The sequence below is a fragment of the Acartia tonsa genome, chromosome 10 (assembly GCF_053477335.1).
Source record: "Acartia tonsa isolate MP-2025a chromosome 10, ASM5347733v1, whole genome shotgun sequence".
NCBI lineage: Eukaryota > Metazoa > Arthropoda > Copepoda > Calanoida > Acartiidae > Acartia > Acartia tonsa.
The window spans coordinates 19,808,105-19,831,794 of NC_137269.1; the positions used below are offsets into that span (position 1 = coordinate 19,808,105).

General features: G+C 32.9%; 2 protein-coding genes across 6 annotated transcripts in view; one reads left to right on the plus strand and one right to left on the minus strand.

The window, feature by feature from the left end:
- Positions 1–23,690, plus strand: part of LOC145330498 (tubulin polyglutamylase ttll-4-like) — a 436,474-nt gene that overhangs the window by 286,868 nt on the left and 125,916 nt on the right. The gene's annotated exons all lie outside the window — the stretch shown is intronic.
- The window catches only part of LOC145330501 (uncharacterized), a 29,408-nt gene continuing 26,337 nt past the window's right edge, over positions 20,620–23,690 (minus strand). Inside the window, exons 5-7 of the mRNA XM_080175132.1 lie at positions 21,524–21,608; positions 21,239–21,369; positions 20,620–20,947 (exon numbers count right to left, since the gene is read on the minus strand). Of these exons, the coding sequence (XP_080031258.1) occupies positions 20,681–20,947; positions 21,239–21,369; positions 21,524–21,608 (483 nt within the window). The 3' untranslated portion in view covers positions 20,620–20,680. The remainder of the gene's footprint in view (positions 20,948–21,238; positions 21,370–21,523; positions 21,609–23,690) is intronic.

Sequence of the window (23,690 nt, forward strand, 5' to 3'; positions counted from 1 at the left end):
CTTTTAAAAAGCGAAGCTTTTCTATAATTAGAGTTGGTCCGTCCGTCCGTCCGTACGTCTGAGAGAGATAGCTTTTTTCATTAATTAGGCATGTTACAATTATCCTGTCGATTTCATGGTGATTCCTTTAGTAGTTAGGTATGATTAAGAAAGCGTAGCAACTCTATAATCATTACCAGAATGTCCGTACGTCCATTTTAAACATGTTGGTTCTTTACTTTTTTAACAACAAATTTTTATGTGATCTAATAATCCGATTGTTCCGATTCCTGGGACAACAAAGTACAATATTATAAGCAAAGCTACTCTATAATCAAGTCCAAAAAAATTAAATATGTCCATAAACATTATCCTCTATCAAGAAGTTTTTCCAACAAATTTACTCACAATTTTGCTTTGACTCCTTTTTTTATATTCTGATTATTCAGTTCTGACACTATACATGTGTTAGTGTCCGTAAGTCCTACCGTTTTAGAGCTTCGCTTTTATGGATGCTGTCATCCATGTTTAATTTTGTTTATACTTTTATTATTTCAGGGAAAGAGGGGACAATGGTCTGTTTATTACACTAGTCCCCAAAGTTTTATTATAATGTTTTATTATTTGTAAGTTTATACAACTTTACGCACTTGAGTGAATTTTTATTGGTTGGTTAATTAAGTGTTCAGACGTTTCAACCACTAATTTTAATCTATAGAAGGGATAATTTTGTGCATCATCATTGGGGATGTACGCGCTACCGTGGTTCAAAAAGTATTACATAAACAGAGAATATTGGTGTTTGCAGAGAGAGAGAGAGAAAGGGGACATTGGGCTGTTAATTACACAAGTCCAAAAATATTTACAATAACATTTTCTTATTAGTTGGCTTAACAACTGTGAGGACTTTTAATAAATTTTAATTGGTTGGTGTATTAAGTTGAGTGTCCAAATGTTTGTAATTGTAATCTACAGAAGGGGTAATTTTGTGTTTTAACATTGAGATTTACATAATTTTATTAGCCATTATCTTATCCCATTAGATCCCTGGGTATTATCAATTAACTCAAACGCCAGGTCCAACAAACCAAAATAACTGCCCAAACACCCGAGGTATTAGGTTAAGTAACACTAACACCCATCACACAACCACCATTTTGATTGCAAAACCTTTGTCGGAGAAGTCCTAAATGGGATTGGTAATGAGTTGTGACTGTTTGGGGCCAAGGCATTCTACATACTTTAACTATTAATGCCTTTAGTTTTTATGCTGGTATACATTAATAATCACAGGTATTGACAGATATACACAAACACACAATGTTAATTTTGAATATTGACTAGTCGTTGCGCTCCTCAAGGCCTTTAAGGGCACCTAAGGTGAGGGGAGGTCAACCCACAACCCTTATTTTAGTTTTAAAAAGGATGAGAACATCCATAAAACTGAAGCTCTAAAACGGCGGGAAAGAAGAACATTAAAACTTTAGAGTGTCAGAACTAAATAATCCGACTATAAATGTGTTACTGTAAAAATGTTTAAACTGTTAAATACAGGATACTGTTTATATATATGTACTTTTTTATTAGGATTTGATTAGAGAGATGCTGTGCATATGATATGTACCTTGTTGTCCTAGGAATCATTATTCCCAAAGTATGATGAATAGGATAATTATCCTATTATATAAAGATGTAACTCTTTTTATACATTTTAATTGGAACCGATGATCTGTTTAATATTCTATTTATTTTTTTTCTAATGTCTATTTATTAAACTTTCCCCCCCCCCCCCTTTTGGTTAAATAGTAAAACTTCAATGTACGCCCTTGAATTGATTTCATAATTATCAGCTGTTCAATCACTTCCGGCGAAAAAAATAAGTTGCCAACCTTCTATAGAGTTTGTACCACATAAATAGGAATGTGAAGAAAAAAAAACATTACATTGGTTGAGACTAGCAGCTACGCCACTAGAGGCTTCCATGGACACTTAATTAATTAATCAAATAAAAATGTCTGACTCTAAGCCTGGTATTTTATTTTTAACAAGGAAATTAATTTTTTTCTGATGGTATGGTATGAACTTTTTTTTAAGCAATTTCTCTTGGGAGCCCAGACAAACATCCTGTTACTTTTATAAAAGGATTGATAATTACATATAGTTATTGAAGAAAATATCAGTAAAATATACAATATATTTAAATTTGTTTTGAAATTATTACTTTTTTGGTCTTGGTCTAATATTTGTATGTGTTGGCTAGTGAAGGATTTTAAAGACTCCTGTTCTTATTTTCTGCTATCCTGTTATTATAAGGTTTATTTCTCAGTAAAATTATGTTAATATTATCAATAATTTTATGAATAAAAACATAAACACTAAATGTCAAAAGATACAACCAAAAAAATACTGAATGTACTATTATTTCTTAAGATAATTTCATATTTGTTTTACAGACTGGGGTTCCTTCTATTAAAATGTACTTTATGAACACCTCTAAAGTACAAACAAATATTTCAGGTCAAAAGATACAACCCAAACTTATCCTACACATCTTGTTCTGATATCCCAATAAACATAAGGAAATATATGTGAGAAAAACCAAGATTTTGAGAGAATAAGGAAGGTGAAAAGGCAGAATTTATATATTCTCTATACCTCTATTTCAGTTATGATATCCCAATATAAATTAGGAAAATTATCTGAGAAAAAGGAAGAATTAGGGGAATTAAGGAAGAACTTCATAGAATAAGCTAGGTTATCTGAAAATAAGAGAGAATTAGTAAGGGAAAGGAAGAATTACTTAGAATAAGCTAGATTTTCTTAAAATAAGGAAGAATGTCTTAGAATAAGATAGATTTTCTTAGAATAAGGAAGAATGTCTTATAATAAGGTAGATTTTCATAGAATTAGGAAGTATTTCTTAGAATAAGGTAGATCTTATTAGAATAAGGAAGAATTTCTTAGAATAAGGAAGAATGTCTTAGAATAAGGTAGATTTTCTTAGAATAAGGAAGAATGTCTTAGAATAAGGTAGATTTTCTTCAAATAAGGAAGAATGTCTTATAATAAGGTAGATCTTATTAGAATAAGGTAGATTTTCTCAGAATAAGGAAGAATGTCTTATAATAAGGTAGATTTTCATAGAATTAGGAAGTATTTCTTAGAATAAGGTAGATCTTATTAGAATAAGGAAGAATTTCTTAGAATAAGGAAAAATGTCTTAGAATAAGGTAGATTTTCTTAGAATTAGGAAGAATGTCTTAGAATAAGGTAGATTTTCTTAGAATAAGGAAGAATGTCTTTTAATAAGGTAGATCTTATTAGAATAAGGTAGATTTTTTCAGAATAAGGAAGAATGTCTTATAATAAGGTAGATTTTCATAGAATTAGGAAGTATTTCTTAGAATAAGGTAGATCTTATTAGAATAACGAAGAATTTCTTAGAATAAGGAAGAATTTCTTAGAATAAGGAAGAATTTCTTAGAATAAGGAAGAATGTCTTAGAATAAGGTAGATTTTCTTAGAATAAGGAAGAATGTCTTAAAATAAGGTAGATTTTCTTAGAATAAGGAAGAATGTCTTATAATAAGGTATATTTTCATAGAATAAGGAAGAATTTGCTAGAATAAGGTAGGTCTTCTTAGAATAAGGGAGAATTTGTGTAATTAAGGTAGAATTTCTGAGAATAAGTGAGAATTTGGGTAAATAAGGTAGATTTATTAAGCATAGTTGTAATAGTGAGGAAAAAGAAGAATTTCTAAGAATTAGGAAGAATTTGTAAGATGGTGGACAGAGGTCACCTTCCTTTAGTGAGAATTTGTAAGATAGTGGACAGAAATCACCTTCCTTACTGAGAATTTGTAAGAAAAAGGAAAGTAAATAGCCTTCCTATACCCAAGGAAGGGAATTTCTGTCCTTTTTAGGAATGACTTCATTTTCTTCATATGATCCAAAAAAAGTATGACAATTTCTAAGCTATCTATGTTTTTTTTTATTTCTTAAATCTGTCAACAAACAAGAGGAGGAAGTTGCAAGGAGTAAGAGCAGACCTTTTATAATATATTAGCTGTTTTTCTTATCTACACAATGGAAACAGAATGTATAGACACCAATCAAATAGCGTAAACTAGATATAGTAGTTGTCATATATTTAAATCACTATAGGTTCTTCTAAATTGTATCGCAGGTTTTATGAGCATCCAGTTAGTCAGTCTGACGATAATGTTATTAGCATCTATTCTATATTTTACTTGTTCGTCTGTTTTGTTAGAACCTAGTATTAGTGTCTAACTTTTTATCTTTGTGACGTAACAAAAATCGAAGGATGAGAGGGGAGGTGGGAAAGGAAACCCCTAAAAAAGAGATGGATTTTTGTTACGTCACGAAGATAAAAAGTTAGACACTATTACTAGGTTCGTTTTGTTATTGTCTTACATTTATGGGGTTACTTATGGGGATGTCATATTTATTACAAATTCTATTACAGTTCTTTAAGAACTTTTCTACAATTAGCTTCAATATGTCTGTTCGAAACGAATAGCTCTGGTCAGAATTGTCCTTTCAATTTCAAACTTTGCCTGATATTATCTGAGACGGTTATATAAAATGTTGAATCCGTAGCAACACTAAAATTGAGTCCAAAGAGGCCGTAGGTCACTTTCTAAAAGAAATCTTGACATTAGCATTCCTTGGACGATTAGTCATTATGTATATCTGTATTGTATGTTGCGCTTCGCTTTATTGATGTTTGCATCCTTGTTTTTTTTTAAATATCTTACCTTGTTAATTTTGTAGGGAGGGATTTGGCTATTTATTACACTAGTTCCCAATGTTTTAAAGTAATGATTTCTTGTTCGTTTGCTTAACAACTTTGGGAACTTTGATTGGTTGGTTCATTTAGTTGAGTGTCAAAGTTTTCAATCCGTAATTGTAATCTAGAGAAGGGGTAATTTTGTGTATCATTGTTAAAGATGTAAATCAATTTATCTTCCATTTTCTTATCCCTTTAGATAAGATTGTTATTGCTGCGCTATCCAAGAAAGGCCCCTGTCTCCAATGGCTAGATGTGTGCCATGATTTGAATTGAAAATTTGCATGTGCCATCCCTTTCATTTCATCTTATTAACAAGGCGGGTTCTAAACTTATCATATACATATATAAATATAACAGTAAAGTTACAATCTTTGCTTAAGTATAAATGCTACTGTTATTTAAGTAGTTTCTTGAAAGCAACTATAGTACTAACTATGGGTGTTTTTAATAAAATGTAAAACAAAATTATAGTTTTTTCTTCAATAAACTAACTTTAAAATATAAGTTATATCGGTAGTAAGTGTTCGTCTGTTTGTCCTTTGAGATCTCAATAACCACCTAACTGAGTGAGTTCTTCTTTTTATCGATGATTTTACCTTAAAATGTAATGCTTGGTATAAAAACAGTAAGCTAACGTTGACTGAAACAAAAGATATAGGAAATGGCCAGATAAAGTTGAGATTTCTAACTTCTTCTGAAAATCTACTAGATACCAGGTAAGAAGCTATACTTGTATATTTAGACTTTAAAATATAAATAAATGTTACTTGTATTAAATCAAATACTTTGAACTGAAATTGTGTTAGAATACTTAAAAATCTGTTTTGTATATATAAACACCTCCAAAATATCGCACTTGCTAACAAGGGTCATAGTATTCCGACAAAATTGCAAAAAATAGTATTTATGTTTTAGCACGAAGATCTGGCCATTCAAAAGGCATTAATTTTTGACATTCAAATTGTATATATAAATTCTAGCATAAAACTTCCTAACTTTTTACAAATTTCTTAAACCTTTCTGTAAATATTGAATATTTCCATTGAAGTCGTTTTAAATATCTTAAATTACACATAAACAAAAAGAGTATAAAAAAAATGGATCATAAAAAGAAAACGAAGTAGCAGGTTTCTTCGTATTTTCGCAGTAGCTTTTGATAAGTTATGTATGGTTAGGTAAACTTTAATAGGACCCGCAGGTTAGTGCTCCCCCGCAGGTGCTAGGTGTCTTCGCTTTCCCTCCATGATTCAAAATGATTCAAATAATTGCAATATATTACTTTAAATAATCTGTTTTGTAAAAACACTGCTGTATGCGAATAACAATGGATTGACCGAACAACAGAATTAAATAGAAAAATTATTGATTAATACATATGTCAACATTAAAAATATCAATTAAACAGATCAAAAACAAGGATTACGGCATCCACAATTATATAAGGTAATGAATATAAAAAATGAACACGTTCTCTCATTCGTTGACTTAAAGAATTCTTCAATAAAAATTAATTGGTTGGTTCAAACTTTTCAAAAAATATACTTTACCTACTACCTTGTTAATTTTGTTTAGAAATTACAGAAGAATATACACACAAAAGTTAAGAAATGTATCTTATATACAAAACAATATTATGATCATTTATATCTGGCATGAAATGGTATATCGAAATCTTAACAAATATTTCCTGAAGCTGAGAACTAACATAAAAAAATGGCATATCAAAATGGACGAATTTGCACCACTTATGAATATAATTGTTAGGGTGGGTCGATTTTGGACATTTTTTTTTGAGGCCAAAGCGGGGATCTGCACTCAATTTATATAGATATAATACACCTCTGGATGATTTAAAATTTATCCTAAGTCTTAAAACCGCTGACGACCAGACATTCAATTGTATAGCTATTTGTAAATGGGAGTCAAAAATTTATTGAATTACAACTATGGCTTCATGGTGCTCCCTAGAAATGCCTTGAGGAGCTGAGTCAGGAAGTTTTGTCCGTTTCAAAAAATCTCGTTCCTAGCCTGAGAAAATCTAAAAAACCTCTACAAATTAGACAATTCTCAATAAACCTTAAAAAATTTGTTTTTTTAGTGATTTCTTAGGCTAGGAACGAGATATTTTGAAACGGACAAAAGTTCCTGATTCAGCTCCTCAAGGCCTTTCCAGGGAGCACCATGAAGCCATAGTTCTGATTAAAAAAACTTTTTGAATGTCGTCTTTGCATACTAATAAGTAATGAATTATATTTTTAAGTGGTCGTGTTCTAAAACTCAATTTTTTAAAATTCTTTTTCGGTCAGAAATGTTTTTAAGGTTAATTTTATCTGTTGCATATCCCCGCTTTGTCTAATTCCGATATGAACCCACCCTAATAATTGTCCATGTTTAATGTTACAAAAGCAAAAAAACGGATAAATTTAGTTTAAGAGTAGCATCGATGAATAAATGGTACATAGAAAACACGAGAGGTAGCAATTAAAAACCAATTGAAGTGTAGGAACTCTTAAATATATTGCTTATCTTACCTTTAAAAACTTTTATACGGATATCGTATTCAAACTTTATGCTAAAATCTCTATTTTGAAATTAATAGTGAATTTATGGAAACAATAAATTGTCGGTAATGCCTCCATTTGGAAGCTGGCAGGGTAATTGTCAACAGATGGAATTAATTATAATATCCTTTAAAATCCATAATTTCCATTTTGTCCCAACCCCTCCTCCAACCCGTCCCAAATCTTGCAAAAAAAATCGTTTTTGCTTTTAGAGTTTTGTGGCTTTGTGATAAAGTGGGCTGCTTGTACACAAAAATTAATTATAAAAAATGTTTTTGCTCTTGTGTATCTCTACGGCATGCAAATAGACTATTTACCAATATAGAACTTTCCTAAAATTTTGGCCATTTCAGAGATCTTACTGAAAAAGAATATAAAAAGACAGACATCCGTTGTTATATAATAAAAAATAGATAAGAAAAACTAAAAAGGTATATAGAAAACAATAAAGATAACAAGGATGACAACATCCATAAGTAGCGAAGCACAAAAAATCGTAGATGGGAATACGTACAGGTAGATTTAAAAGGTTTTTACTAAAATCAAGAATAGATTTATTGGATAAAATAAACATGAAACCTTGTTTTATTTTGTATGATGACGATGGTCAAAGTAAATTATATTAAAGATGCTCATAACAATGGAAAAAATTATTTTGATACTGATATCCCATAAAAGTTTGAAAATTGGATCAAAATAGACAAAGATATGGGGAAATATGTAAAACATATAAAAAAAGCCAAAAACCTGATAAAAGGCAGTCTGGCCGTCATGGTTGTTTACTTAAAACGACAAAAAAAAAAAATTTTAAATCCTTAACTTAAAAAATTGGGAAAATCGGACCATATATACCGAAGATATGGAAAAAAGTGTAAAATATATAAAAAAAAATAGCCTAAAACCTGCCAAAAAGGCAGTCTGGCCGTCATGGTTATTTTCTTTAAAAGACAGGAAATTTAATTTTGATATCTATAACTGAAAAAAAATTGAAAATCGGACTATAAACACTGAAGATATGGAGAAAAATGTTAAAAATATAAAAAACAGCCTAAAACCTGCTAAAAAGGCAGTCCAGCCATCATGGTTGTTTTCTTTAAAAGACGGGAAATTCAATTCCGATATCTATAACTGAAAAAATTTTGAAAATCGGACCATAAACACTTAAGATATGGAGAAAAATGTGAAAAATATAAAAAAGCCTAACACCTGCTAAAAAGGCAGTCTGGCCTTTATGGTTGTGTCTTTAAACGACGGGAAATTTAATTTTGATATCTGTAACTGAAAAAATTTTGAAAATCGGACCATAAACACTGGAGATATGAAGAAAAATGTGAAAAATATAAAAATAGCCTAAAACCTGCTAAAAATCGGTCCGACCGCCAATGATGTTTTATATTTAATTGTGCTCCTTAATGGTGGGAATGTTGTCAAAAAATTTCAGCATTCTATCTTTTTAGGAGCTGAGTAAATCCCATTTCCCCCATAGCGTTACGGACTGACGGACGGACTGACGGACTGACGGACGGACGGACAAAGTGAATTATAGAGTAGCTTCGCTACTAAAAATATACCAAAATTGTTAATAAAGTTTATTTGTCAATTATTTACATATGTTGTCCTTCGTCAGAACTCACAATTCTAGGGGAAGTACATATTTCTAACTGAAATAATAATTTGTAAAGAAGTGAGTTTTTCTAAAATTAGAATGTATTCGTACGTACGTACTTCGTAGTTTACTAGTGGTTTTGCCCCTAGCCTCTAGGGGCATTGCTACAAGAGATGATAAAAAAAAGTTAAGGTAAAATTCGTAAAAAAAAAAAAAAAAATAAGGATATCTCCTACAAAAAAAAAAAACAAGGATATCTCCTACAAAAAAAAATGGGGGGGATTTTTTTGTTTTTTGGGGGGTTGGGGGTGTCCCACCCCCCTAAAAAATAGCCTAAAACCACCACAGGACCAGTAGGTATATTCCCTCAAGAGTAGAATCCGATTGGTTCAGTGGTTACCGAGATCTTAAGCTTCAGACGGAGGGACGGACGGACAGACATCAAGCTACTTTGTATTATAGATAGTTCTTACAATTGAAAATTAAACGTTGTTGTAAACGTGCTTATGACAAACTTTTTTGTGGATGCTTATAGTCAAGGGAATCTTCACACTATGTCAAATAGCAGCTAATTTAATTGTATTTTCATCGTAGAAAAAAAACACCATCGGCTAAAGCTAATTAAAAATCAGATATATATTGGTCAGTGGAATTGTAATTTATCATAGAGTAGCTTGGTTACAGATAAGATACCTGTGTTTATATAATAATGTAAGAAGATTGTATGAAAATTTAGTATGTTCATAATTTCTAACAACTGGGATATTTCCCACTAAAAGTTGGTGGCGTAACCAAGGGAGGCGGGGGAAAATATTTTTTTAAAAAACAAGGATGACAACCCTGATGGCGCAACTAAGACGAAGCTCAAAACCAGAGAGGGAGAAAATAATAAATCTTAAATCTAAATGTTTATCAAAGTTACAAACTCGTTCTGTAACAAATTTTAACTTACATAAGCATTATTTTGTGAATCATAATCGGGGGTAGACTATTTTGTTCTATCCTTTGCTGTACTTAAATAAGACGAACATTGTTGTAAAATTGTTCGAACTGCAGGTTACTTAATATGTATGTTCTTATATATTTTAAGACCAGAGAACCCAAGGGCATCATCTGCTTGTAATGGGATGCTATACTCTTCTATATTAATTTAAATAAATATATCGAAAGACAACCAATACTTTGATTAGCCGTCACTTTTCTGGAAGTCCCCAATGGTCATAACATTGGGGACAGCTTCCTTGAAGCTTCCTTGTAAAGAGGTAATAAATTCCTGCATCAGTCCTTTTGTTAATGAGATCTTAAGGGGAAATGCGGATATAGATTGGAGCAAAGAGAAAATTCTTATATTAATAAATGGCACTGAGAAAGAGAGAGAGAGAGAGAATGAAAGGTAAGGAGAGAATTAGAGAGAGAAAAAAGTTTTAGTAGGAGGGAAGGATAGAAAGAAAGAAAGAAAGAAAATGAGCATTCCAACCAAAGAGACTAAATAATCCTTTCCTTTAATTGAAATTTGTCTACTTTACCCCTATCCCCTTTCTTCATTCTGTACCCCTCCCTTTTATCTGTACGCAACATTTAGCAGAATGATTGGGATTATGCACATAGACAAACTTTTAAAGAACTTAATTTTCAAGTTTTATTCTAATGCGCAGAAGTGGACTTTTGTTTTATATGGGCAGTGGAGAGGGTGGAGTGGAGGCTCACCAAAATATGGTTAAAAACTTCCCCTGGATAACATTAAGTCCTTAATTTTGAAGGAGAACCATATTAGTTAGCGGTTAGTGATATTCTTCGCTACAGACGAATATCCAACCTATCATGTAAAACAAAGAATAACTCTATAAACAAAACAATACTTAAGATTAAGTAGCTTAGGCCTTTTTTAGGGGGGGTGGGGGGCATTGCTTTAGAATTCTCTCTCCAACCCTCTCCCATCCAGGGATTTCAAGATAATTCTAGTAAAATACCCTTTTGTGTCAATTTTAAATAGAGTTTAAAAGATTGGACAGTATAATTTAAAGTCCAATGTCCTATATTTCTCACCCTATTTTCTCCTTAACCCACAAGAAAAGGATATTATATATGTACTAGGTATTTTTTTTTAATTTTCCATTCTTAACCAAATTACCAACGCTCATTAAATCCTATTGAAAGAAATGTTTTAATCCTCTCTCAATTAAATGGATATGTTTATACAATGTTGAAAATTACGCACTTACAGCACAATTTTTTTTCACGAATATAAAGAATGAGACATGAGCTATAAATTTACCCAAAGTTTTAAAGCCAACTAATAGGAGAATTTAAAAGTCGAATAGAGTTTAAGCACTACTCGCAAAATTTTCCTGTTTTGGTTACATTGCAAAAACGTTCGAAATGGTATAAATTGGGGAAAATTTAATCACTTATGTATTTTGAAGAGTATATTCGGGATAGGGTTCCATTGATGACAGAAGTTTGGGTTCTCGGAATTTTTAAAACTTGTTTTTTCCTCCCCTTTTTATTTGTACATTAACTGGTGTTTATACAAATGCGCCAATTTTAAATCCCCCCCCCCTCAAAAAATCTTTTAATATTTCTTATTCAAACTCAAAATAAAAAGTAGAAGGGCGGTTGACTTTTCCCCCTCCCACCTTAAAAATACCTAGAGGCTTCTAGGGGGCGTTGCCCCTAGTCTATCTTAAAATAAAATCTATATCTTGCATTTTTTGTTCAATTAGGTGTTTGATCACGAATTGCATATAGTAAAAATATTTTTCTTATTTAATTGTTATCCTAATAAGATAGAAGTTATACTTGCAAATTGTTTTAATAGCTATTATTATATGTTGCATTTAAAAAAAAACACGAAAATTTATCAGAAATTTGCGTAAATTTTGTACTTAATTGCGTCATTGCGTATTTTTGGAATTTTCTTACCCGTCACCGTTCCATTTACTTTGGGATGGGGGGAGGGAAGGCGATAATATTGAATAAAATTCTGGGTTTTGCCTGGAACTTCTGACTGTGTGCATGGTAATAGTTTGCGTTTATTTTGGGCGATGGCATAATCTAACTATTAATGTCGCGTTCTGACAAAGCAGGTATAATGTAATAAGTTATGATGACGCAAGTTTGGACGAGATTCGATCCCATATTTGAGCATTTTGGGGCTCAGAATTTAAAGGTGGGGCAGAAAAATAGCCTACAACCACCCTAATACTTCCTACTAAAAAACATACTGAGACCTATATGTGAATCTTAACGGACAAACAAAAACAACCTTACTACCTTAAGAAGAGAATGAAAATAGTTTTTATTGTTAAGATAAATATGGATATAAACATACTTGTTTTGTAGAAGCTTTCAAATTTTACTGTGTAAAGTAAACGATAGCACTATTAAAGTATGTATATACTATTGTTTTACATTTTCAAATTATTTTATCTTTTTTGATGATCTCTGAATATTTTCCAATCATTCAAGATTTGACATTAACATTTCAGATAATTCTGATGGGGCCGTAACAAATTACCCTTTTCAACAACAAAAATGTCTATAGTGCCCTAGCAAATGGGGAAAGATGTCACTGCTTTTGGCCCACCTATTCTATTGACGTTATAAACTACCCTATACCCCATCTCTTTTTTAGGGGGTTTCTTTCCCACTTCCCTTTCTCTTTCCCTCTGGTATGACGTCAATAGAATAGGTAAGCCAAAACGATGACATCTATCCACAATTTCCTAGGGCACTAAACACAGCTACCAAAAAATATTTTAAAATATTTAAAAGTCAATAAAATTTTCATAACAACATTATTATTGTTTTAATGGTTCTTGGTAATACGGTAGGGATCGAAGATGTCAACAAAATGTAAAGTCTGCAAACAACTGAAGATGGTTTCCAAGATAAAGAAATCATTTCACAATAAATACTTGAATAAAGGGCTAAGCATTACATTTATATAATATTTTTTTTTATTTTCTATATATGAGGTATTTTTTTCATCAATTGAGGTTGTTAATTATATAGTCTATAGATGTTAGTGAATACGTTCCTCCATGGTCAAAGAAGGGGATAAGGTAAAGCCATAAGGTATAGGGGTGATTGTAACATTAGCCACCTATAAGAAGCTTTGGCTTATTATCTGTTGTTTTTAGGTAATTTCTTGAAACCCCATGCCATTAGGACCGGTAGAAAAGAGTCCCCCTCTCCCTCCACAATATTTAACAAGGATGACAACATCCATAAAAGCGAAGCACTAAAACGGTAGGACAAACGGACACTAATTCTTGTATAGTGTCAGAACTGAATAATCAGAATATAAATGTATAAATGTCGAAGCAAAATTGTAAGTAAAATTGTTGAAAAACTGCTTGATACAGAATAATATTTATGGACATACTTACATTTTAGGACTTGATTATTGAGTTGCTTCGCTTGTAATATTGTACTTTGTTGTCCCAGGAATTAGAATTACCAAAAATCAGATCAATCGGATTATTAGATCACATAAAAATTTGTTGTCAAAAAAGTAAAAAATATCAACATGTTTAAAATGGACGTACGGACATTCTAGTAATGATTATAGAGTTGCTACGCTTTCTAAATCGTACCTAACTACTACAGGAATCACCATGCAAAGTTTGAAATCAATAGGACAATTCTAACATGCCTAAATTAGCGAAAAAAGCTATCCGTTACGGACGGACGGACCGACCCTAATTATAGAAAAGCTTCGCTTTTAATAAATGTAATAGTATGCAACACAATTGTAATTATTCAGAACTTAATTATTCTAATTTATAATTTCTTGTATTCAACTAGGTATTAGTTAATCAGTTGACATTATTATTATCCTTCAGATTTTTATGATATCTTAAAAGTGTTGATAATGTAGAAAGTAGATGTCAGATTGTATTAAAGCATGTGTAACTTATAAAGCGTAATGGATTCAAAACACACTCTTCAACTTTAGAAAGTAAAGAAGTAAAGTTAAGGGTTTTGAAAGGATCTTGGACAAAGTAGCCTCTGGAAAAAGTAGCCTCTAGGACAAAGTAGCCTCAGGACATTTACTTAAGAAATGTAGCCTCCTAAGGAAAGTGTTAATTTAGGTCATGGCCGCAGAGCTCGGCCCCCTGGCCTGCCTAGCCGCGGGCGCTCGGCCCTCTAGCCTATAACTTAACCTAACCTGACCTAAACATTGTAAAAACAATATTTAAAATTGTAAAAACAGTATTAAAAATTGTAAAAATCTACCAACCAATTTTTGTAAAATCCAAGAAATTCTAAACCACCTATATATTTTCCTTAGGATGCTACTTTTCCTAAGTAAATGTTCGGAGGCTACTTTGTCCTAGAGGCTACTTTGTCCGGAGGCTACTTTGTCCGAGGCTACTTTGTCTGAGGCTACTTTGTCCGAGGCTACTTTCTCCTTTTGGGATGCTTAATAGATTGAAAATGTTATAGTAAAATTGCTATGCCTGTAACATTATTCCTAATTGTTATTGGATTCACACTTTTAAAAATCATGTTAGATTCATTAGAATTATTGTTTGTTGGTACAATAGCTAGCTAAAAATTAACTTATTTAAATAGGAAGTTCGGATTTTCTGACAAATCTATTATTACCTACACGGAACAAATATCAAACAGACAGATATAACTTAAATGTAGGAAAAACTCAATTTATTTTTGTTTTTGTTTTTACGAAGTAATTGTATATGCCATATTTTAAAGTTGAATAGTTTCCCTTTGGCCCTTTTAAATAGTTAATGAATATATCAATGTCACTTTAGATGATAAAGATAGATAACAAAGAAGGAGTAGTTTTTGTATCAAAGATGCTCTATAATGGTTCAAACTGGTTATTTTTTTTTTAGTTGTTCTGTTAGATTTAAATAAAATGGGTATATTTAAGTTAATAAAAAAGATGATAAGGGTGGCTGAGTGTGGATTTAAGTGGTAGCGGTTTAAAGCTGCTGTTTCTGTTCGCTCACCTTCCCTGAAAAAGATCAATAAAGGTGGCTGAAATGTGGACACAGCTTCTAAGCCGAGTGGCTGTGGGGTAACTTAAATTTAAATTTGTTGGCTTAGATTAGACGTAGCTTATGTAGTCCGCGGTTCAGGCTCAAGCTTATGGTTATGAAGCAAGGTTGAAGCTGCCGATCCGTAGCTGCAATGATTGCTTGATTTTTCTGTTTTCTTGTCACATTAAATCAAACCAGGGTGCTGTATATATGCTTTAAAGTATTCTCATAATATGTACAGGTTGGACATGAAACAGATCGGATCATCAGTCGCCCTGAAAGTAAAACGACAAGATGGTGAATTATTAAAAGAAATAGCGACTTGGCTACGGCTGGTATTTTAAAAATCTTTTATTAAAAGTGGTTGTAAATAAAAACATACTCTTTGAATGGTAGGTTTTGTGATTTTTCATTTGATTAAGAAAATAAATGTCAAAGATGCTGCAAAAAAATATAAACAAAATGTTTGGCTGAACTGTTTTTGTACATGTGACCAAAACAAATCAGCACTGAAAAGGACAGCTAATGTAACTTCAACCATAACTCTTGAATCCTAATCAGCCCTTTTATAAGAATTAGGTTAAAGTGAAGATTTTTGGAAGTAAAATTGTTTGACCCATATTTCTCATGATGAGTAATAATCAATTTCTTATGAGAATTGGTCAAATCTTTTATGTAAATACTAGCGGCTTCGCCCCTTGCCTCTAGGGGCTTTGCCCAAAGAGGTTTGATCAACCCATATTTTGGTATTGTAGATTTTAAAAAAAAAATTTTTGGGGGGGGGGGATTTTCCATTTTTTTTTGGGGGGGGGGGGGTTGGGGGTGTCCCACCCCCCCAAAAAATAGTCATAAACCTTCCCGGGACCTATGAGAAGCTACCCTGTAAAGGAGAACCCGATCGGTTCAGCGGTTAGCGAGATCCTTCGCTACAAACAGACAGACAAACAAACAGACAAACAGACAGACATCGTTCTACTTTGTATTATAGATATGAGAATTGGTCAAATCTTTTATGTAAATATACACATTACACATGTACATCCTTTAAATAAATATTTAATCTTCACAGCAGATTACACTAAAATAACGTATAAGATACTTATTCTAAAATGTATTTATAGTCTCTTGGATATATAAATGAAAGGAACTAACGGCTGCTTCTCTAGCATCTAGAATCTCTGTATATGTAGGGGATACAGAGGAGGGTAGGAGGATAGTATTTGTAATATTACGTTTTTATGAATATATATACCTTTCCATATAAATGAAAATAGATTTATTCCCTTAGATAGCCAAATAATCTGTCCTACAGAAAAAGGAATTTTTGGCAATTTATTTCAATCCTACAATACTATAAGTATGATTGTTGGATGACAGTTTACCTCATCAAAGCTTTATCCAAATTAAACTGTATCAGTGTATAGAATTCACTTATGATATTGATGAAATAAAAGAATGTCCTCTCGCACAAAAATATACACATTTTAAACTAATTATTTCGTCGAATTTTTCCAAAACAGAATTGGATGTATTATTACTTGGATCTTGCACCAGATTTTCATGTTCTCTAATAAAGTGAAACTTGCAGCGGGCTAAAATAACGAATTCATCCTTTACCCCATGCCCTCCCCTCCTACTGGATGAACGTAGTAACCAATAAATGAGTTCTATGTTAGCAAGCTAGATTGACAACAATGTTTCCCTGTTATAATATCCACGTATATTCTACATTCATTTACACTGTGTTACTTTTGGTCTAATCAAGGAATTGTTCTTCTAGACGTTTTATATCCATTGGATAAACATAAGCAAATGAACAAACACTTTAATTGTAAGAAAATATTAGAAATAATTTTATAGAAAGCTAAAAACTAGTTGAAGTGGTTACAAATGTCTATGTCATAATAGTTTTTATAGCATTGTATAAAGACAGGTTATTGCTGAAAAATTATAAGGTTAATTAACTCTAGGCCGACAAAACTGGTATTAATGTTAAGATTTTTATTATATTATTCGTTGAAAATTGTCACACAATACGAAACATGATTTTCCAGTATGGCTTAACGCCGTTCTTATGCAGTATATATTAATCAGTATCGAAGCCATACTGGAAAAATGCAAGGAATTTTGTGTTTAAAGCAAATAATTATAAACATAATACATTTAGATTTTCAGTAATTAGCAAAGCTACTTATTAAATTACAAATTCAGTATTTCCTTTTACCTTTTCTAAACCTTATTAATCTTTCTCTCTTTTTTTCCTGGACAGCCTGGCTGTCTAGAGAAACTCTATTATTTGAGGAGCAAAACTGATCGATAACTCATTAATTTCTCCACACTTATCATCACATTAACATTGAGTAATGGCTTAAAGAATTCTCATATAATCATATTATGTATGTGTGTCTGTTTTCTGTGTTTTATCTGTACGTCTGTATGCCTTTCTCTATATTTTCATCCTCTCTGTCTGTCTCTGAAACATTAATTTATTCACTTCAATTTGTAATAGACTTCAGCAATACTATTTTTGAGAAGAAGAATAGTTATTTCTCGCATCGTATTATAAACGGCTTTCCGTGGATATAGAATGTACAATTAAAAGATTAAAACTAGTTTTTTTAGCCCCGAGGTGCCAAAGGCACCGGCTAAAAAAACTGGTCTTAATCTTTTGATTGTACATTTTTATATTCGTAGAAAGCTGGATATAATACGATGCTAGACATAGTTTTTTCGTATGGATGAGAACCGGTTCCTATCCACCGGATTCGAGTGAATACGAGAAAATTATTTCTAGCCCCTGCTAGACCATTTACCTATGGAAATTCTATTAACCTTATATAACGTGAACTAACCTAAAGTATGCACCTTGGTGATTTTGGCGTTAGTCAACATTTTGTTAAACTACATTTAAACTCTTTAACAATATACATATACATGTATATAATTTTTGCATAACAGTTCTTTTTAAAACATCACTTTATTACAATTTAAATTTTATTTCACAGTAATTTTTTCTATGTTGCGCTTCTTATGGATATAATTATCCACCTATTCTAGGTTATTCTCCCTGCAATTACTCTATGTGCAATGGCTTGTGCTATTTATTTGCACCATATTATTATTTAACAAACACATCTATAGTATAGAATAGATGTATATACATATAAATACCTCCAACCCTTTTCCAATGACCTTATTGTCTTCTAGAAAATTGTTTTCTGCTACTTAGCTGTGTTAACATCCCCGACCCGATTGGTAGATTTTCAAAGACCCAATTGAGAGTCAGTACAAGGTCATTAGGAGAGGGAAATACAATTATATAACACCTCCCCCCTCTAGTATTTTTTCTCTAATGTTAAATGGGATTTATACAATACAGCAGATAATAAAACATTTAAGTAAATGATCAACCCTTGTATCTCATTGATTCCTCAATGAATTGTTAATAAAAGCGTAGGTCGTTATTTATTCCCACTATTTTAGATAATAGGCCCTTTAATTGCTCAACTTTATGTCAGAAAGTGCATGGTTTTTACAACTTTAACCTGTTTTGGACCAATTCATTTTGTCAAAAACTTTACAATAAGATCTCTTTCAGTTTAACATAACAGATTTCAAAGATTCGTGCCTTATGGCCAGTCAATTCAATCGAGTTTATAATAATTCTATAGGCCAGGCATAATCTAAATAACACAAAAACACTTTTATTAATTCAATATAAGGCCTTTCAAAAATTTTGATATTTTGTGTAAACACTTTTTGAATGATAACATCTGCAAATATTGTTTATATCAAAGGATTTAATAATATAAAGGGAGTTTTTAGTTTACCATATAGAGTGTTCTTTTGCTGAAGCTAAAAAATTGAAATTGGAAATATGTATTTATTGATAATGTAAACAAGACAAATCAATCCTAGGAATTCTTTTTAAAATGAACAGCAGTAGGATGCAAAATTTATTCATAAAACTTAAAAAATTTCACAAATATGTTATTAGTCTCATGTATTATGTAAGTTAAATTTTATTTGATCATCCTTTTTAATATAGGCACTTAGTGATAGGTTTAAGTCTTGGAACTGCACCCTTGCAGTTATTAAGCATACATATAAATGTAAATAAATAAGGTTAGATAAGACAATGGTCTAGAACAGGCTGACGCGGTCCCTTTTGATTGGGACCACCACGGTGAAATATGCTATGGGACCGCGTGGGGCAAGCGTCAGCGAATGGGGCAAGCATCAAAGAAAAAGATAAAAAATGCCACAGATTGGGAAACAAACAGTTAACACGCCTAGACATCAGCATTGACCTAGTCAAGAACCCAAGGCGTCAGCCTGTACCAGTGCAAAACTGGGGTCTAAGCTTAGTAAAACCTGAAAATATTTACAAAGTAATAATCATTATAATGAAGAAAACATGAATGTATTTACAAAGTAATAATCATAGAAGAAATTTACAATTTCTTGGAACCCCACCCCACTTTGAGGGGCTGTGGCCGAAAAAATCACATCAGGGGGGGTCAATTTTTTTACATCCCCAAAACCGGCATTGCCAGCCGGTTTCACGGATGTGCCGGTCAGGCCTGTCGGCCTGCCGGTTCGGCCGTGGCCGGCCGTCAAAGTACGGCCGAAAACGGCGTTTTTTGACGGTTTTTGGCCGATTTTGACCCAGGTCACTTTGAACGGCCGTCCCGGCCAGGGTAATTGGGGGAAAAAAATTGTGCAAAATAGCAATGAAGGCCCATGGCCCATAGAATCCAGGGATATGTGTCCCAAGTCGGTCGGCCGACCGGCCTAGCCGCACCAGCCCGCCGAAAATCCGCAAAAACAGCGTTTTTTGACGATTTTCGCGACCTTTGACGGCCGCTGCCGGCCAAACGGCCGGGCCGACCGCCTTCGGCCGCACATCTCCTGAACCGGCTTGGGATGGACTACAAAAAACTTGGAATACACGTGGCTGCGCCACGTACACACGCCGCGCTACGCGCGAAAAACACGTCAAAAAATGGCCATTTTTTTGGTGCGCCAACTTTGCCGCCAAGTTAGGGCCGGAAGGCGGCCGGCAATTGCCTCCGGCAACACTAAATGATAGTTAGAGCTGGCCATTGTGGTTCCATAGGTACCTTTGGATTTTTCCTAGCCCCTCCGGGAGGCCCACAGTGGCCAATACGCCAGGCCTTCTAAAAAAATTTTTGAAGTGCTCTAACTTTTCCGCCATTGGGGGGAAAATGTTGGGTCATAATTTTTTGTGAGGCCATCCGGCCATATTTTCAGGGTTTCCAAGGAATTATATGTAACTTTAAAAACCTGCGCGTTATTAATGATTAAAAAACGAGAGGATATTTTGTGTAAAATGGACATTTTGACCTTTTTTTCTGTAATTTTCAACTTTGCGCGCGCGCTGCGCGCGCGTTTTTGCTCCGTTTTTCAAAATTCCAATTGTCTCACCTCCAGACGCTATTCACAATTCCGAAACAGTTTTTCTTTTTAAAATCGGCCTCCGGCCGCCCCCCTGCGGGGGGGGGTTCAACCGCCACCCCCCCATTTTTGAGACACTTGCAAAAAAAAATTTTTTTCTTGATCTTCATGCGGCTAACTTGGTAAAATTATTTCATAATTCGTTACACTCTTATTCCATATTTCACCATAATCTTATTTTAAGGCTAGAGCAATAATGATTCCTGTATGGATGCAGTTCCTGACGTATATTCTACCATAGCTTAAAGCTGAACCCTCCAATGGGTGTCTTAATGCCCATGGTGCGTCCAAAGGTACCTCCAACCCCAGCAACAGATGCACTGACAGCCCAATCTCGTATCTCCGCTCCAGTATCAACATTGACGCCAAGGTTGGATCTAAACTCTTGTCCTGTTGGGAGCTTTGCTTCAGTACTAACAAGATCTATGCCAGCATCAAATTTGGCCTTGATCCCGTTGGCACCCACTCCAACACCACTGTCCAATTTTCCTTGTAAAACCTATAAAGATAAAGAATCGGTTAAATATACCATAATAATTTACAGAGTGGTTTAAATTAGGTAGAGGGGGGGGGGGGGTTGGAGAATAACCCCCCCTGAAATGCTTAGGGAGAAAATAAAAAAATATTTTTGGTGATCAAAATGTCTAAAATATACCTTATATGTAAAAACTAAAGGTTAATGGCGCAAAATCAGCCTAATTATTTTATTAAAATTGAGGAGTGATAGTGTATATTAGTAAATATTCATACTCCTAAAACGATAATGAGTAAGAGACAGCTGTTACCTTACCTTTACATGGCCAGCATTATCTTCAAACTTGTAGATGGTGCTGGTAACTCCTGCACCTACTGATAAGCCCACTGGTCCAGCTTGAGCCCCAGCTGCAGCTGTAGATTTAAATACCTCATGATTCTTGGCAACTGTATTGAATAGGACACTTGAATAGACTGAAAATAAATTATAAGTTTAAAATGGAATGAATACTAGAAAGTCTTAAGATTAAACTCTAAGCATTGTTGATTTTAAATGGAACTATCAAAAGAAAAAATAAAGTTTAAGAGTTTCCAGGTGTTCCTGTGATAGCTCCTCCGGCAGCTGCTTCAGCACTGAAGACTCCATTGCCATGATTAGATGCCTTGGCACCAGCCCACTCTCGTTTCTTAAACAAATTCCTTTGGTGGATTATTAATAATTATCATAAAATCACTTTTCAAAATACATTTCACATAAAACATTTGACATAAAATCACTTCACCTAAAAGTATTTTTGCTACAAGGTATTTCACATAAAAACGTTTCACATAAAGATACATTTGACATAAAGGTATATTATAGCCCAGTTCACAAAAGCTAAACAGTCAACGGATAGAAATTTTCAGTCAACCTTTTTTGAGGTTAACCCTTTTTCAGTCGTACTTTTGAATATTTACTTTAAAAATAAATTATTTAATGATCCTTTCTCCCTGAGAAAAACAGCTGGAGGTCAGACTTTACAAAATTTAGGCTGATGTCCTCATGATCCAAAAAAAAAATAATTTCAATAATATTTGATTTTTCTTGAAAATTAAAAAATTATACCTGCAATCTTAAAGTACTTTTAATATAACAATTTATTGAAATGAAAATTGAATATTTTTGGTGTTATATTTATTTTAAAAATTTTCCAATGTTGAAGAAACGTCTATAAATTTTTTAGGATAAGTTCCAGCTGATAATTAGATTAGTCTAACCAACCTAATAAAAATGGCGGACACAATAACAAATATCTTTTTCGAATTTAAATAAAAATGTTAAAATGTTACAATACTTATACTATTTTAATGCATTATATTATAATTATTTTATTTGTGATTTTCTTCACAAATATGGTTTAATGGATGCGGCAAAATCTTTAGGTAATATATCCCTGTTTCGTTTCAATGTTACGTACTTTAAAGTTTGCATCTTTCAGATATTAACTAAATATGAGCTGCATATTTACTAAAGATGAGATAAAAGTGACGGCAGATTGATTTAACCGATGTCTCTACTAACAAAATGCAAATCAGGTTTTACTTTTTTTGTAATGTACAATAAAAATAACAATTTAAAATTACTTTCTAAAGCCAACGCTATTGAGAAATTTTAAAAATTTAAAGGCGACAAAAGAACAAGGTTAAGTAGACCTTAGCTTTTATTTATTTAATATATTAGGTTTAGGTTAGAAATAAAAAAAAACGCAAAAGTTTAAGTTCTACCCCCTCCCCCCTCTGGCTTCCCCTTTTACAACCCATCAAGGGATTTTTACCTTCTTGGGGTAACATCCAATAGACAAGCAAAACTTTGATTCCACGACCTTTGTCTAAAAGTCCTAGATGTGCATGGTAATGAGTTTCGCCTGTTTTGGGCCACGGCATTTCCCCTACTCTAACTAATATTAATATCGCGCAACTGATATAGCTGTAGTAGAAACCATTTTTAACGTCTTTAGTTATAAAGTGGTGTTAAGCCGAGATTCGTACCTTTCACCTCACCGATTATGAGCGGATGCGTTACATGTTAAGCTACTGTTGCGGGTGTAAATATGAATTTTAGTACAATGATAATATTTATCAAAAGGGATTTAAAATATCTGTATCTGCTTTAACCCTAGCCTCTTGACGAGAATAATAGTCTAAAACCTACCCAAGACATAAAGCTTCAGACAAAAATATTTCTAATAAATACAATAGGACTAGTTACTTCACCACCTCTAAACTCTAGCCCCAAGCGAGGTTAAAAATAGCTTAACTACTCCAAGAAAGGGGGGGGGGGCCGTAATGACATTTAACTTTAACAGTGAGCAAAATGGTCTAAATATTGAGCTAGATTCTTCAAACTTGGTACATAAGCCTAACCCTATAGATACTACATCTAAATGGCAAAAAAATCAAATTTTTTTATCTTTAGGTTAGGTTAGGTAAGAAAAACCCTGCGGAAATGGGCGAAAATGGGGTTTTTAGGCCTTTTTTTTGTCTATTTCGATGTAGAAACTTACCTTTAATTGTTTTTTCTTGATTTTTTTTCTTGAATACACTGTGTCTATACACAAGGACATTATCTAAGATGATTCAGCAAGTCGGAGACCAACCCCAGATGGCTAGGTGGGTGGCAAGCAGGAGTAAAGTGTATTTTTTTTAAAGTTTGTGTGTCATATATATAGAATAGGTTTTTTGAATTTTGGTCCAAAACTTGCTGAATCATCTTAAATAATGTTCTTACG